This window comes from Nomascus leucogenys, chromosome 7b (genome assembly GCF_006542625.1).
Source record: "Nomascus leucogenys isolate Asia chromosome 7b, Asia_NLE_v1, whole genome shotgun sequence".
Classification (NCBI taxonomy): domain Eukaryota; kingdom Metazoa; phylum Chordata; class Mammalia; order Primates; family Hylobatidae; genus Nomascus; species Nomascus leucogenys.
Window position 1 is genome coordinate 14,933,024 of NC_044387.1, and position 15,628 is coordinate 14,948,651.

The window sequence follows — 15,628 nt, forward strand, 5'->3', positions numbered from 1 at the left end:
ATCCACCCACCTTGGCCTCCAAAAGTGCTAGATTACAGGTGTGAGCCACCATGCCCAGCTATTAGTCTAAGTGACAAAAAACGGGCTTTTATTTGGGGTAAAACCAAAAGTAAGGTATATTTAAAATGTAATTGTATCCTGCTCCTCCTATATAAATGAAAAGCTTCCACTGTAATGAGATGATCTTTAGTGGGAAATCATCAAGATATTACCATATAATTTCTCTATTCTTCTTTAGAATGTAGGACTCAAAACCAATAAAACCAACCAACCAAACAACAAAAACCACCTCTGAAACAACTGAAAGGCTACTTTTCACCCAGGAAATAGTGTAATTTCCCTTCTTTGTGTCAGTCAAAATTCTCGAGTAAGAGCCCACCGCTGCTGCGTTCACTTCCACACCGCTCACTCTTTCCTCAACACCCCTGACCCAGCTCCATTCCTACCTACTGCATTTGAACTCCTTGGCCTCTCTAGCATGAGATCGTTCTACTCTTGAAACTGTCTTTCTCCGCCCTTCTGTGTTTCTCCTCCAATATAGCTGCCCCCTCTTCCTCCTCTTATATACATGCCCGTGTATAAGTGTTCTACAAAATTCTGCTCTGAGCTCAATTTCCTCTTGTCCATTTACCTATTTCATTTATCACACATGAACACTCAATTTCTCACTCGAGTTCCAGCCAAATTCTGGGTCTTGAACTTCCATTGCCACTGAGATAATTATAGTTTTTATTGAATGCTCACTGATGTGCTGGGCATCGTGCAAAGACAAAGTTCTCCAATGTTCTTGGTTCACAGTGCTTATGTGGGTTTTCAATGTGGTAGTTGCTTTTTACCTCTAGAGCACACACACTTGGCTTTGAAAAGATATGGCACTACTGAAAAGAACGTAACATACATTGTTGAAACTGGGAATTACTTTGAACTAGTAGTTCATAAGGTATCTGGGAGACGTCAAGTATTGCTGTTTGTCTCAAAATGTATTTAAAATATCAAGCGTTGTCCTGGTGAGTTTGATGTGGCGTCCCAGAGTGCCTTGGCACACCGAGGCCCTGAACACTTTTACATGTATTGCCTCATTTAATCCTCACAACCCTAGGACGTAAGTCTGTTATTATCCTCAACTTAGAGATGGAGTTGTTCTGTAACTTATCCAACATCACATTGTTTGTAAGTGGTTGAATAGAGCCAGGAATTGAACTCAGGTGGGTTCCACAGCACATGCTCTGAACCACTTAGCTATGTTGAATCTCCCAATCTAAATCTAACTTATCTTCTCCCAAACCAGCTATTGTTCTTAACTTCTCTATTTTTATTAGAGTCCTAGTCCTAGAATCTAAGGTAGAAGGGGCCCACAGAGGCCTTTGGCATTTCTACCAGTAGTTTCTCCAGTCTCTGCTCACTGTAGGTTGAAGAAACACTACTCCTAAATCATTCTTTTCTACCTCTGGGTGGACTTTGTCCCTGACTTTTTATTTTTTTTGAGACAGGGTCTTGTCATATTGCCCAGCTGGCTGTGAACTCCTGAGTTCAAGCAATCCTCCTGCCTCACCCTCCTACGTAGCTGAAACTCAGGTGCTTGCCACCGTGCCTGGCTAATTGAAAAAAAAAAAAAAATTAAGAGGTAGAGTCTTGCTGTATCACCTAGGTTGGTCTCCAACTCTTGGGCTCTGGTGATCCCACCTCAGCCCCCCAAGTAGCTGGGATTACAGGTGCATGCCATTGTGCCTTCCTGTCCCTGACTTTTATACAGTTCTTTTTTATACTGAAACAAGACCCAGCAAAACATATTTTTAAAAAGCTTTATAGGAATTTTTAACGCACAAATCAGGTTTAAAAACCACAGTATATACATTATAAATATTTGTTGGACAAATAAATGATTAAATTCAGATTATGACTACTTCAGATTTTTTAGACAGCCAGTCAAATATTAACTCTTAAGGGTTTTGCTATAAAATTCATTTTTCACTAGCAACTGCTAGCCACATGGGCAAATTATAGATAAGTCATTAACTCTGAAGAGCTTATTATTTTTCCAATGTATCTAGGTTCAAAGCTGAAGAGGTATTTCTTAGACTCATTTATGTTTCTGGCTTCCCAGATACAAGCCCACTAGGTCAGCAGTCCCCAACCTTTTTGGCACCGGGGACCGGTTTCGTGGAAAACAATTTTTCCACGGACCTGGGGCAGGGGTGGGGGCGGAGTTTGGGATAATTCAAGTGCATTCATTACATTATGCACTTTATTTCTATTATTATTACATTATTATATTACATATAATAAAATAATTATACAACTCACCATCATGTAGAATCAGTGGGAGCCCTGAGCTTGTTTTCCTCCAACTAGATGGTCCCATCTGGGGGTGATGGGAGACAGTGACAGATCATCAGGCATTAGATTCTCATAAGGAGCCTACTGGGGTTTGCAACAGGGTACAGCATGACAGTGTTTGTGCTCCTATGAGAATCTATTGCTGCTACTAATCTGACAGGAGGTGGAGCTCAGGCAGTAATGTGAGCTCCCAACAGGCCACGGACGGCTACTGGTCCGTGGTCTGGGGATTGGGGACCCCTGCTCTAGGTAGATCTTGCCAATTTTTCCTTCAGAGCCTCTCCTGAATCAATCTCTTCAATTTTATTTTTCTCAAGCTTTTTTTTTTTCTTTTTTAAAGAGACAGGGTCTTGGTCTGTCAACCAGGTTAGAGTGCAGTGGCACAATCACAACTCACAGAAGCTTTGAACTCCTGGGTTCAAGTGATCCTCCCACTTCAGCCTCAGGAGTAGCTGGGACTCCAGTCATGCCTCACCACACCTGGATCTTGCTAGATTGCCCAGGCCAGCCTTGAACTCTTGGACTCAAGCAATCCTCCTGTCTCTTAGGTTTTTATTACTAACCTTCTGGACTATAGTAACTCCCTTGGTTATTAGTCTCTCCCTAGTCTAATCCACCTTATACAACTCTATCATTTTATTCTTATCATTTAGATCATAACTAAACCTTGCTTATAAACCCCAAACTGCCTGCTGCCAAGTCCTTTACTTTGGCATTTAAGATTCTCTACAATTTGCTCCCAACCTACCTTTTCAGTACCATGTTTTCATCCACATATTCATTCGACATATAATTACAAAGTGCTTACTAAGGACATTGAGGAGTTCAAAATACTATAAGGTGGTAAGGGAGCTTATGTTCTGCCCCAAGCAGACAGTGCTGCTAAGTTAAAGAAATTGGGTGTAGCCCCTTCTATGAATTCTATTTTGTTTGTTTTGAGATGGAGTCTCACACTGTCGCCCAGGCTGGAGTACAGTGGCACAATCTTGGCTCACTGCAGCCTCTGCCTCCCAAGTTCAAGCAATTCTCCTGCCTCTGCCTCCAGAGCAGCTGAGATTACAGGCACATGCCACCACACCCAGCTAATTTTTGTATTTTTAGTAGAAATGGGGGTTTCACCATGTTGGCCAGGCTGGTCTCGAACTCCTGACCTCAAGTGATCTACCTGCCTCCGCTTCCCAAACTGCTGGGGTTACAGGTGTGAGCCACCGCACCCAGCTCCTTCTATGAATTCTAAGAACCAGTCTTCCCTTATAGTCTTTAATAAGGGAAACAGAATATGTACAAAGATAATGCCAATGTAACGAAGAAAATAAGTGCAATAAGACAGCAAGGTAATATGGGAGTTTAGACGTTAATTCTAATGGGGGGTGTTCAGGATGTCTTAGAAGAGGTGGCATTTGAGTAGGTCTTGCAAAGAGGGCAGAGCTTCAATAGGCAGGAAGAGTAAGGTCACTGTAAAAAATGAGCAAAGGAATAGAGGTAAGAATGTATGGGAAACAAGTCTGATTTCCACACAGTGTATGTTCAACAGACTAATAAGAGGTAAAGCTGAAAAGGGAGGATTAGGCTAAATCCAGACACTTAATGAATGCTTGGCCAAGGTTTGAACTTACCTGATATTTATTTCTTTGACAAGTATTTACTGACTGTCTACAATAGGCCAGATGGCAGGTTAAACACTAGGGATAGCAAGACAGACGTGGTCCTGGTCCTCTTGGAGCTTAGAGCCTACCATAAAAGCAGTAAGAATCCACTAAAGATGCAGAACACAGGACTGCCATCATCAAGGTACTACTTAACATTAAGATTACTCTGGCATCAATGTGTGAGATTAACTGCACGGTAGAATAAAAAAAAAAGGATACTTATTACAGTAAGTTTAGAAACGAATGAGGCCTAAGACAGTGGCAGTGGTAATGGCGGAGCTAAAGGCTTGAAACATATTAAGGAGGAAGACTATCAAGTTTAATATTTGTGCAGAAATAGGTGGAGGGGAGTAGGGAAGGGGGAAATGTAAAAGTGAACCATGAGACTGGAAAAATCAGAACAGTTGTTGGCTCTGCGGTTAGGGATGGATTGGAGAGGGGTACAAGAGAGCTCTCTGGGATGACGGTAATGTCTGTGTCTTGACAGAGGTTTGACCACACAGGTGTGTGCATCTATCAAAACTCATCACATACTCAATATCTATGCATTTCACCATATGTAAATTTTATCTTTATGTTTTTGAGACTGAGTCTCGCGCTGTCTCCCAGGCTGGAGTGCAGTGGCGTGATCTTGGCTTACTGCAGCACCTGCCTCCCGGGTTCAAGCGATTCTCCTGCCTCAGCCTCCCTATATGTAAATTTCATATTTACAAATTCCTGAAAACAAATACTGAACTCAGGTTAATGATATGCAAGCTGAAGTGTTTAGGGGTGAAGTGTATGATACCTGCAATTTACTTTGAGATACATTAAGAAAGATAACATGGACTGGTGGATAAAAAGATGGGCAGATATGATAAAGCAAAAAGAAAATATTAACTGTAAACTCCTGGTAGAGGATATACAGTTTTCATTATACAATTTTTTCAATCCTTTTTCTCTGAAAAATTTCATAATAAAATGTTGAGAAACGCGATAAGCATTCAGTTTTGAGTTTGGGTTGACTGGCGGGATACTGGGAATATAGAAGATGTAGGTAGGTTATGTCAATTAGTAACATAAGGGTTTGAGGTACCCAAGGCATTCAAGTAGAAATATTTACCAGGCAGCTGGAATTGCACAAGTAGAGTTCAGTTATTTTACTCTGCTGCTTCCTGAACATCTCTCTGCCTCCATGTGTCCACTTCCACTGAAACCTTTTCCTTCTTCAAGCTTTCCCTGACCACCCTGTGCTCCGACATTCAGCACTGGATGATTAGTTCATGGCATTATCACGTCACTAGACTGGAAATTCTTAGGATAAACAGAATCTTATATAAAAGAACACATAGTGTTTAAAGCAATTTTTCAAAGAAACAACTGAATAAAACCTGACTTAGTATTGGAATATCCAGGTCTTTATGTTCACACTGATTCCTGGCTCAGAGGTATAGTTTTGTTTTTTGAGATAGATATAAACAGATACGTGTGTGTGTGTGTGTGTATACACACACACACACACACACTGACAAACAGATATAGATCTATAAACAGATAGATATAAACAGACTTTCTTAAAAGGCACCCTTTATAGTGGAGAAATAACTTCTACCTCAGAGATCAAACTAAATTCCCATTCCTAGATTTTTTTCTTTTTTCTTTTGAGACAGGGAGTCTTACTCTGTTGTCCAGGCTGAAGTTGCAGTGGCAAGATTATAGCTCACTGTAGCCTCCACCTCTCGGGCTTAAGCAATCCTCTCACCTCAATCTCCTGAGTATCTGGGACTATAGATGTGCACCCCCACAGCAGGCTAATTTTTGTATTTTTTTGTAGAGACTGGGTTTCGCTATGTTGCCCAGGCCGGTCCCGAACTCTTGGGCTCAAGTGATCCACCTGCCTCAGCCTCCCAAAGTGCTGGGATTACAGGCGTGAGCCACCACACCCAGCCCCAGATTCTTAATACATTTGATTTTCTCGTTCTTAGTAGCTTTTCTTCTAGATTTTATTTGACATTGCATTTTGCAGAACTATAAATAAAAAAAGAAACCTTTAATGACATAGTTATGAGACCCTAAAGTTCACTGCTAGAAACTGTTGAGTTGTGAGGAAAGAAATCAAACCAAGGTGACTGATTTATCATTCCTATCTCCCTAATCAACAGTGAGCTCCCTAAAGTCAACAACTATGTCCTGCTTGTGTTTTTACTTCCTGGTACTATCTACAGCATTGAGCTTGGCATACAGTAAGCACTCAGACAGTAAAAGAACATACATTCGACACTGAAAAGAATACTAGAAAGTAGCCAACACCAGCTGGTGGAAAGTCATTAGCTATTCTGTTAACTTGATTGCTCATTGTTCCACCAATTTTGATAGTCTATTTTTCAAAATGAACTCAAAGAACACCTTTTGACATCTCCCAACTGCCCTAAGCTAAGTGAAAGAAATTGGGTTTAGCTCCTTCTATGAATTCTAAGAACCAGCTGGAATAAGCTACAGTGTTAACTAAACCTATTCCTGGCACAATGGGAGAATAACTCTATTAAGAAACCCGAGGCCGGGCATGGCGGCTCATGCCTGTAATCCTGGCACTTTGGGAGGCTGAGGTGGGCGGATCGCTTGAAGTCAGGAGTTTGAGACCAGCCTGGCCAACATGGTGAAACCTCGTCTCTACTAAAAAAAAAAAAAAAAAAAAAAAAAAAATTAGTCGGGTGTGGTGGTGGGCGCCTGTAATTTCAACTGCTTGGGAGGGTGAGGCTTAAACCTGGGAGGAGGAGGTTGCAGTGAGCCCAGATTGCACCACTGCACTCCAGCCTGGGTGACAGAGCGAGACTCCATCTCAAAAAAAAAAAAAAAAAGATTGCTCCTATTTTGTATCAGACAAACTGGGCCACTGGTAATATTTTATACTTTATATCATTCCAACATATCCCCCAAAACGTGCTTAATTCCCAGTGGTTTACCTCAACTGCTTAACTTAAAAGTCCACTGACTATCCAGGAAGAACCTGCTTCATCTCTTATCCCCACCACACTTAAAAGATGCTTTACCTTTTCTCCTCTCTCTCTCTCTTTGTCCTTGTCTTCTTTTTTCTTTTTTTTCTCACTATGCCCATCTGTGTGGAGGCCAGGAAGCGGCGGGGGAGGTGCTGCTGCTCCAGCGTATGGGATGCTGGGAGGAGGGCCAGATGTCACTGTGACCTCTCCCACTGGCACGGCACAAAGTCCTGAACTTCTCTTGGACTTGGAGTGTCGCTTCTCTTTATGCTTCTCCTTGTCTTTCTTCTTTTTGCTCTTCTTTGACTTCTTTTTCTTCTTGATTTCCCGGTAAGAATCATCTATCACTAACTCCCCAGCCTCTAGTTCCCCACCAGAGGATGAGTCTGATTCTACCAGAATAGGTTCAAGCCCTGAAAGATCAAGGTTAGCACTGTGGGACTCTGCGAACTGGGAGGCATCAGACCCACAGCCTTCAGGGCCAGGAGATGAATGTGGGTCTGAGGATGACTTGTGCTTTTTCCGGGCTGTTTTCAGAAAGCTCTGTAACTCGTGTCCTAGGAGTAACGCACCCTGCTCATCCCGAGCTGATTTCTTTGAGGATTTTTTCACAGTCACTTGTTGGGAGGGATACTGAAAAGACTCCTCATCAACAGAGCTGCTTCCTTTCTCCTTTGGCGAGAGAATAAGTTTCATTTTTAAACCATCAGGCTCCCGAAGGGTCAGTGTCTCTGTGTTCACGTAGAGAGGTTTCATTTTTTTGGATTTGTGGGAGCCACCATCCTCCAGGGCTAGTTCCCCACTGCTTCCACTGACTTTCTTCCTGTGGTGCTCCTTTTTACTCTCCGAATGGCTTGAAGAGCCAGAGGATTTCTCCCCAGTCTTTTTGGAGGGCTTGGAGCCTGCTGCTAGTGGGGAAGTGATAGCTTTCAACAGGTCCATAGCTGTATCAGTGGACTGTGGGCTGGACTTTTTCTTTTTCTTCTGTGACGATTCCAAAGACGAAATGTCTAGAAATAATCAAGAGAAGTACTGTCAATATGATGGGAAGCAACTTCTAACAAGTTTCCTCTCTCATCAAACTAGCTAATATGAGAAAGAGGCTAACAGGAATGATTTGAAGGGAGACCCTTTAACTGATTCCTAACATTGAGAAATGATGCCCTTGTGCTTCTTGGCTTGGTAGATTCTGCCTCTGACCCTGGACACAGTTCTTGCCACTAAAGTTGTTTCTCTTCATTGAGTCTTCAGAAGCAACCAAAGAGCACATACCCAGAAGAACTGACTATAGCTGTAGGATTATGGGACGTTAACAATTCAGATTGCAGACAGAGTATCATTTATTTCTGTGTTCAGGACAAACCCGTTCTGGTGAAAGTTGAGTCTCATCAGCTATGTGCATAACATAGCTAAGAAAACTGGTTCTGTGAGTGGATATATACTGGTTGAGAAGTGACCCACAGGTGCAGGCCAGAGGACTACGTATGGCAAAAGGGATGCTAGATAACAATGGGCACAAGATAAGTGGATGATTGGGGGGAGAAGGAACCTGGTACCTGGTGTATCACAAATGCAGACTGTTCTTCTATGCTGAATCCTCCAAAATACCAGCCCTCCACCTCTCTCCTCCTTCACACTGGTTTATCGGCACTCAGAACAAGAACCACTGTCCTGTTAAATAGGCCACTGAGTCAGCAACATCTGGATCCCTTTCCCCTACCCCGACTCCAAGAACCAGCGATGTGTTTATCCCACCTGTTGCCCACTCCCATCCTCACCTCCATAGTAGTAATCATCAGAGGAGTGCTTCCTCTTCTTCTTGTGTGTGTCCGTCCCCAAGAAGTAAAGTTCACTATCCTATAATTAAAGAAGAAGAATTGACCAATAATAAGATGATGAGGCAAATGCAGTTTGGAACCACTCTTGTCTCTGATGATTTTTGATTTTGAGAAACAAAGCACAAAAAATAATAAAAATAGATGTGCATAACGTTTTATTTTTCTTTTCTAAAGTTATTAAAAAATACTTCCTTCTTCAAATATTAGGAAATATGGTAAGAAGTAGTTTAAGACTTTCCCGGCACAGTGGCTCAGGCCTGTAATCCCAGCACTTTGGGAGTCCGAGGCAGGTGGATCATTTGAGGTCAGGAGTTCAAGACCTGCCTGGCCAACATGGTGAAACCCTGTCTCTAATAAAATACAAAAATTGGCCAGGTGTGGTGGCCTGCGCCTGTAATTCCAGCTACTTGGGAGGCTGAGGCAAGAGAATCGCTTGAACCTGGGAGGCGAAGGTTGCAGTGAGCAGAGATCGTGCCATTGCATTCAAGCCTGGGCCACGAGAGCAAACAAACAAACAAAACTCTGCATCACCAAAAAAAAAAAAAAAAAAAAAAAAAAAAAAAAAGAGTAGTTTAAGACTTTCCTAATTTAAATTTTCAGGACTTACCTTCAACTTCTTCTTGGAAGAATTCCTAACCTGAGCAGCAATTTCTTCCTCTTCTCTTAAAAAATCTTTGTAAGAACGTTTTTTCTCTCGTTGGCTTCGGCCAGCTGCAAGTCCTATGTCCTCAAAGGTATGATCACCATCAAAACAATCTGAGAAGCACAGGTTTATTTGGGAAAGGAAATGAGAAAGTCAAGTAAGTAATGACCAAATCACCATGCAGGTAATGCAACAGTTACTCTATTTCCAAATTAAAACAATGTTTCAATCAACTCCAGTGAAATACAGGGCTAGACCCAGGGGAACAGAATATTTCTTGATGACCTGGCTGCAAATAACAAGAATCAAGCCTGAAGAAACAATGTTTCCATGCTATGCAAAGGCCCCATGTGCAACCTCAGATATGGTTTCTGAGTTGTGATTTGGTAGGTGGACACAGACTTGCAGACGAAAGGCTGAAAAGAATAAGGATTCATGTGCTGTGCTGCTCTCTGTGGGAGTCCAGGATGTGATTCCTATCCCCAGACTCCTGCACACTGGAGCTGGCAAGGACCAAGAGTGCTGCAGGGGATCACCCCAATAAACTAAGAGACTCATATTTCAGACTCTTGTGTTGGAACCCCTGTCCTGGTTTTCGTTTCCATGGGCCCAGTCTGGGGATGGCGTGGAGGCTGAGTGTCATAACAGTGCTCTGGACCATCACTTGGGAGTCCAGGCTGAGGTGCCCAGTCCTGGTCTCTATATCCATGGGCTGCAAGGATTGAAGAGGATACCCCCTTTGGAATGCTTCTCAGATTATGGGGTCATACCTTCTTTCTTCACGGAGTCATCATAAGCCATGGTGGTCCTGCAGGGCCTTTGAGAATGTGTCACTGTGTCCAGGCTCCTTCCCGTCTACAGGACCAGGTCTGAGAAACAAAGAAGGAAAACCCTCCTGTAATGCGAAATCACTGAGGAGAAGCAACCTTCCAGATGGAAATGCGTAGTGATCCAAGGGCCGACTGGAAGGGCAGCAAGAAATAAAGGAGTGTCTTGTCACCTCCTCATTCTCTTTGTAAATACAGTGGGGTTGATACTGCAGGAAGTACACTAGGCTTAATTAGATTTCAGTCATGAATTAAAGTTGTCATTTGGGGAAGTATATAAAATACCTCCAATACAAAAAATATTTTCAAAATTAATGAGAATTTCTGAAATGCCAACAGGACTGACAACACTGAGACAGGGTAGAAACCAACATTAAGTTAGAATGATAGGTTCAATCATGGTTACAACATACACAGGTAAAGCAAGATGCAGAGAAGACAGATCACATCAAACATTTGAAGACCATAAAATCCTACCAACTGGATTGGTGAAGCGGTAACATCTATTGCATTGTAATTTAAACAGAAATGATTAACTGTACAGGGATGTTAAATATCTTTACAGCACAATTTCTTTTGCATTTTTTTTGGGGGGGGGCGCAACATGAATTTGTTCAAATTTATGTAACTGTAAAAGCAGGTATACTCCTTACATCAGTTGACCATATGACAGCTGTCACCACCACCAAGGCTTTCTTAAAGGCTAGGTGAAAATAGGGAGATATTTATCATTTGTCCACTGGTCATAAAACTTTTATGATGATTAAGATCTTCACTAATAAGAATTGCTATAATTTAAATGTTCCTAGATATTGTATTTCATTGAATTTTTACAACCTTTTTTGGCATTTGAGTTTATATGTCCATTTTGACTTTGAAGATGACAATGCTATAAAATGCACTGTAAGGTAAAAGTTGTTTTTTTTTTTTTCTTGAGACAGAGTCTTACTCTGTTGCCCAGGCTGGAGTGCAGTGGCATGATATTGGCTCACTGCAACCTCCGCCTCCCAGGTTCAAGCGATTCTCCTGCCTCAGCCTCCTGAGTAGCTGAGATAACAGGTGCCTGCCACCAAGCCTGGCTAATTTTTGTATTTTTAGTAGAGATGGGGTTTCACTATCTTGGCCAGGCTGATCTTGAACTCTTGACCTCGTGATCCACGCACCTCGGCCTCCCAAAGTGCTGGGATTACAGGCGTGAGCCACCGCGTCCAGCCAAGGTAAAGTTCTTTAAATGTTTTAAGAACAAGCAATGTCACAAGTCCTTCAGGAACTTTAAAATTACATATTAAATATTTCGGAACTGTTCTCATCCAATTAAGTCAGATACTTACAAAGTTAACCTAATTGATCATTTATTTAAATTTAATTTTACCTTCATTATCATAAGGGTATTTAGAAATACTGAAGGACACTTAAATGACCCATTACTAATTCCTTCAGGTAGCTGTGGACAATACTGAAGCATGGAACTTTCATGAAAGAAAAGATGAATTTGATTAACAAGGGAGACTTTCATAAGAGTTACATTAAAAAAAGGACTTATTTGCACAATCAGATAAAATACAATGTACAGGTAGGCCTAAATAGGAAAATGAAGCATTACCAAGAATGATTTATTAGATTAAGAAAAGAAACATAAAAAAGCATTTCTTTACTTCTCTGAGAAGTGAAATAAAGAATGGATTTGGTCAAAGTAAGAGAAGCTAGAGTAATGAAACTACATTAACTGGATTGTTTTAAAGATCAACTGGAGAACTGCCTGTTCGAAGGGCCTTTTCATAGGAAACGAAGGGGACATAAGGTCAGGCCTACGATAAAAATGTGAGGAGGCAAGATACACAATGTAGCCAGTTTTTCATGTTCCAGCATTTAAGGATGAAACTTTCTCAGTGGAAACCACTGTCCTCCCCTTTCCACCCACGTGGTGCTGACTCAAAAAGGGGTGCAGGTAGGAGAAGAGAAATACAGGGAATTATATCCATTCATTTGAAAACAGCATATCCTCTCAATGGCACTAAAATACTGAGTTTATAAGAAAAATATATAGATTATATAGGTTTTCATAGGCTGATAATGCCAAGAACCAATGGAAACCTCAAATTAAACACTTTCTGTGCGGGAATTTTGGCAAAGAATATTTGAGAAATAATGGCAAAAAGCTTAAATATTCAATGTCATAAATACAGTCATCAATGTTTTGTCAACAACAAAATGCACTTGTAAATGTAAGCAAAGGCTGGTCCTGAGACTTATAGACAGGCCTTCCCTTTGGTAACATCAAAATCAACATAAAACAGAGTTGGGCAACCTAACAGAATAGAAATAAGTACCTCTGAAGACAGAAGGAAAGAAGATGACTGTATCGTGGTCTGGTTACTGGCTGCTTTAAAAAAGTAGTGGATTAAAAAGTTGTGAGAGGGAATAGAAAATTAGGAACTGCTTCTCAGAGGCACAGGCCAACACAGAAAATGTGGTGTTAGCATTACATATTAGATTAGGTCTGCCACTGTTTAAATTTTCTTAAAAACACTGATAAATTACTGGATTAAATAACCTGAAGAAAAAAGAAGGAATGAGGCCTGAAGACAAGTCCAATTCACTAAAGAATTGGGGCAGCCAAGAGCTTGAAAAACTAAAATTAAACACAACGGACTATATCACCCACAGCTTGGGCAGACCGATGGGCCTTGAATTTCTACATTCTTTAAAATCAGGATATTATTGCAGCTCAGGGTTTAGTTTTGGTTGCTGACTCATAGAAGAAAGATATCAGATAAATCTCAAGCAACAGTGTGAAAGAAAGGCAGAGTTCGGGCAACATTTATATAAGATCAGATGAACCCCTGATATTCCTTCCAGGTCTTGAATACGATCTGTGAAAATTCAGAGTTCAGGGGTGGAGAGTAGATTGTGAGGATTAATGAAAATGAAAAATATCAGGTTTGATTTTCACATTAGAAAAGGGAGGTCATAATTACATTAAATGTTGGCAAATGTCAAACAGGTGTTAAAACCCATTCTCAATTCAATAATTTGGGAGTTTGTAAAATTCAATGTTGTCAACTCCAAGAGGCAGGAATAATTTTGTTTGTCTCGGTGTGCTAAGATATGACAACATAAGTAAAAGTTCATTATTTCATACTGTTGATACAAGTAAAAAACTGGTACCATAAAAATGTATACTTATGAAATGCACAAATTGTTAAATAGCTCTTCGGGGACTTTTCTTCAGGATATGAAAAAGGAGGCGGCAGAGTTGCTCTTTCCCTTGTAGATAAGTATACAAGTTATGTTCAGGCATAGGCCTTTGGGATGACCAAAGTAATCAGGAGGAAAAAAATCCTCAGATATAGTACTTTGTCATTTTGAAACTTCAAATTATACTTAAAATAAAAAGGTTTCAGACTTTTTTTGAGGTAACTTGAGCTCCTGCAATCAACAAGCTTCTTCAACCCACAATGTAAATGAGTATCGAAAAAAAGGAAACAAAGTGAGCCCCATCACACGGGCAGTAAGAGAAATTCTGAACTCCAGGTCTGTTCCAGGATGAGAGCCATGTCCAAGATTCTGCATTCTCTTCTTCCAACACTCCTTTCAAGAACTCAAAATGCCAATCAGTGCAGGTAAAGGAAGATGCACATCCGCCGGTTGCCAATTTCTGAAATTTTCTTGTTACTTCTACGATACAGGCAAACGATGCCTTCTCATCTTCGTCCAGGTTTCCTCCAATCTCCGAACACAGTGACTCGGAATCCTCTTGCCACTCCCTTCTCCAGGGACCTACCTAGGCAGCACTCCCAGCCCCTGCCAGCTCTGGAAGCTGCAGAGATCCCGACAGTCTGGGATGGGGATTGAATCCTCTCATTGCAGTGCAATTAAGCGGAACCACGACCACCGCACAGATTGGCTGACAACACACATTCCATAAGACCAGCAATCGAAATTTTGACAAGCCTTGGCCAATCAACAGGCTTTATTTGGGATTCAGTTTTTCACTTTGTTCTACTAGGAGGAAATATAATCAGCCACCAGCTTAGCCCTCAGAAAGAGGGGACAGAGATGTTTCTCCGCTTTTGCACGCTATAAAGTGAATCTACAAGTAGTAGTTGGTGGAGGGAAAATGGGCCTGCATGGAGAAGGCTCCCACCACGAAGGCACGGCCAAGCCGGGTTGCACGCAAGGAATACACAAAATACCAGGTGATTTATACAAACAGCCCCCAGGACCACCATTTTTGTGGTCCCCACGGCAAACCAGTGGGATTCTCCCGGCAGTTTTGCGGCAACAGCTAGTTCAACAAAGCTCTGTGAAGAGGCAAAGAAGAAAGCTCCTCGTACCTTCTCCTGCCAGCCGCGGCCCCAGCCCTCCCGTGGCCGCGGCCAGGAGCCCTTTCCCCCTGACAGCCCGAGGGACCACCGCATCGCGGGTTCCGAGCCGCACAGCTCGACCTAGACCCGGGTTCCCGCGTCTCCGGCGGCCTCACGGCGCCCCCGAGGGCGGAGACGGCCCGGGCAGGGGGAGGGGCGGCCCGGGTCCGCAGGCCCCCGGCGCGGCCGCACGCCCCCTCCCGGCCCCGCAGCTTTCCCGCCTTCCCCGTTTGAACAGCTCCCGCCCGCCCTCCTCCTTCTGCCCGCTCCAGCCCCTTCCTGGGGGCGGCTGCGGCCGCTACTCCAGTCCCCGGCTCGGCCCCTGGGCTAGGCCGCGACGGGCCTGGGGCACCCCAGGGGTGGTGTCGCGTGCCCAGGGCGGCGGGTGGCGGCGGGGCAGGGCTGCTGCCGCCTCAGGGTGGGGGCCCAGCCCGGTCTCCTGGGGTCTCTGCTCGCCGCTACCTTCACTCGGCTCGCCCGGATCCCGCCTCAGCGCCGACGATCGCCGCCATCTTGGAGAAGGAGAGAAAAGCGCGAGCGGCCAGGGAGCCTCAGTCGAGCCCAGAGCGCAGACTCGGGCTCCGGAGGGGGAATCCCGCTTGACCAAGAGCGCCGAGCGCATCGAATAAAACTCGGAGCTTGCTGAGTGCGGGAGCTGGCACTTATCTATTGAGAATTTGCTATGTCCCAGCCTTGCGCTAGAAGCTTACAAACATTATTTCACTTAATCCTCGCTGTATTCCTGTCGCATTTTGCAGAAGAGAACCAGGCTGAGAGAAGTTAAGTGACGTGCCCAAGGATACACAGGTAGTTGGAATATGAGACCGAGTATTACTCCAAGTCTTCTGATTCTGAATGCAGTGCTTTCCCCAAAATACTATCCTGTTTCTTTCAAGATATTTTTATACAGCAGTTCTCCTCTTTGCAAAACCTAGATCTATGCAGATTAATAGCAGGGTGCTTATTTGGACTTCAGCATCTACATTTGAACA

General features: G+C 42.9%; 1 protein-coding gene across 5 annotated transcripts in view; it reads right to left on the reverse strand.

Moving 5' to 3' along the window:
• Window positions 1-15,200, reverse strand: part of HMGXB4 (HMG-box containing 4) — a 37,957-nt gene extending 22,757 nt beyond the window's left edge. For 2 of the 5 annotated variants that reach the window (XM_003264683.3, XM_030815676.1), the window contains exons 1-5: window positions 15,099-15,175; window positions 10,213-10,311; window positions 9,407-9,555; window positions 8,740-8,818; window positions 7,016-7,971 (exon numbers count right to left, since the gene is read on the reverse strand). In XM_003264683.3, the coding sequence (XP_003264731.1) occupies window positions 7,016-7,971; window positions 8,740-8,818; window positions 9,407-9,555; window positions 10,213-10,243 (1,215 nt within the window). In that variant the 5' untranslated portion in view covers window positions 10,244-10,311; window positions 15,099-15,175. Of the gene's footprint in view, window positions 1-7,015; window positions 7,972-8,517; window positions 8,635-8,739; window positions 8,819-9,406; window positions 9,556-10,212; window positions 10,312-15,098 lie in introns of those variants that run through there. The other 3 variants (XM_030815679.1, XM_030815677.1, XM_030815678.1) reach the window with 2 other exon arrangements.
• Between the last annotated feature and the right edge of the window lie 428 nt (window positions 15,201-15,628).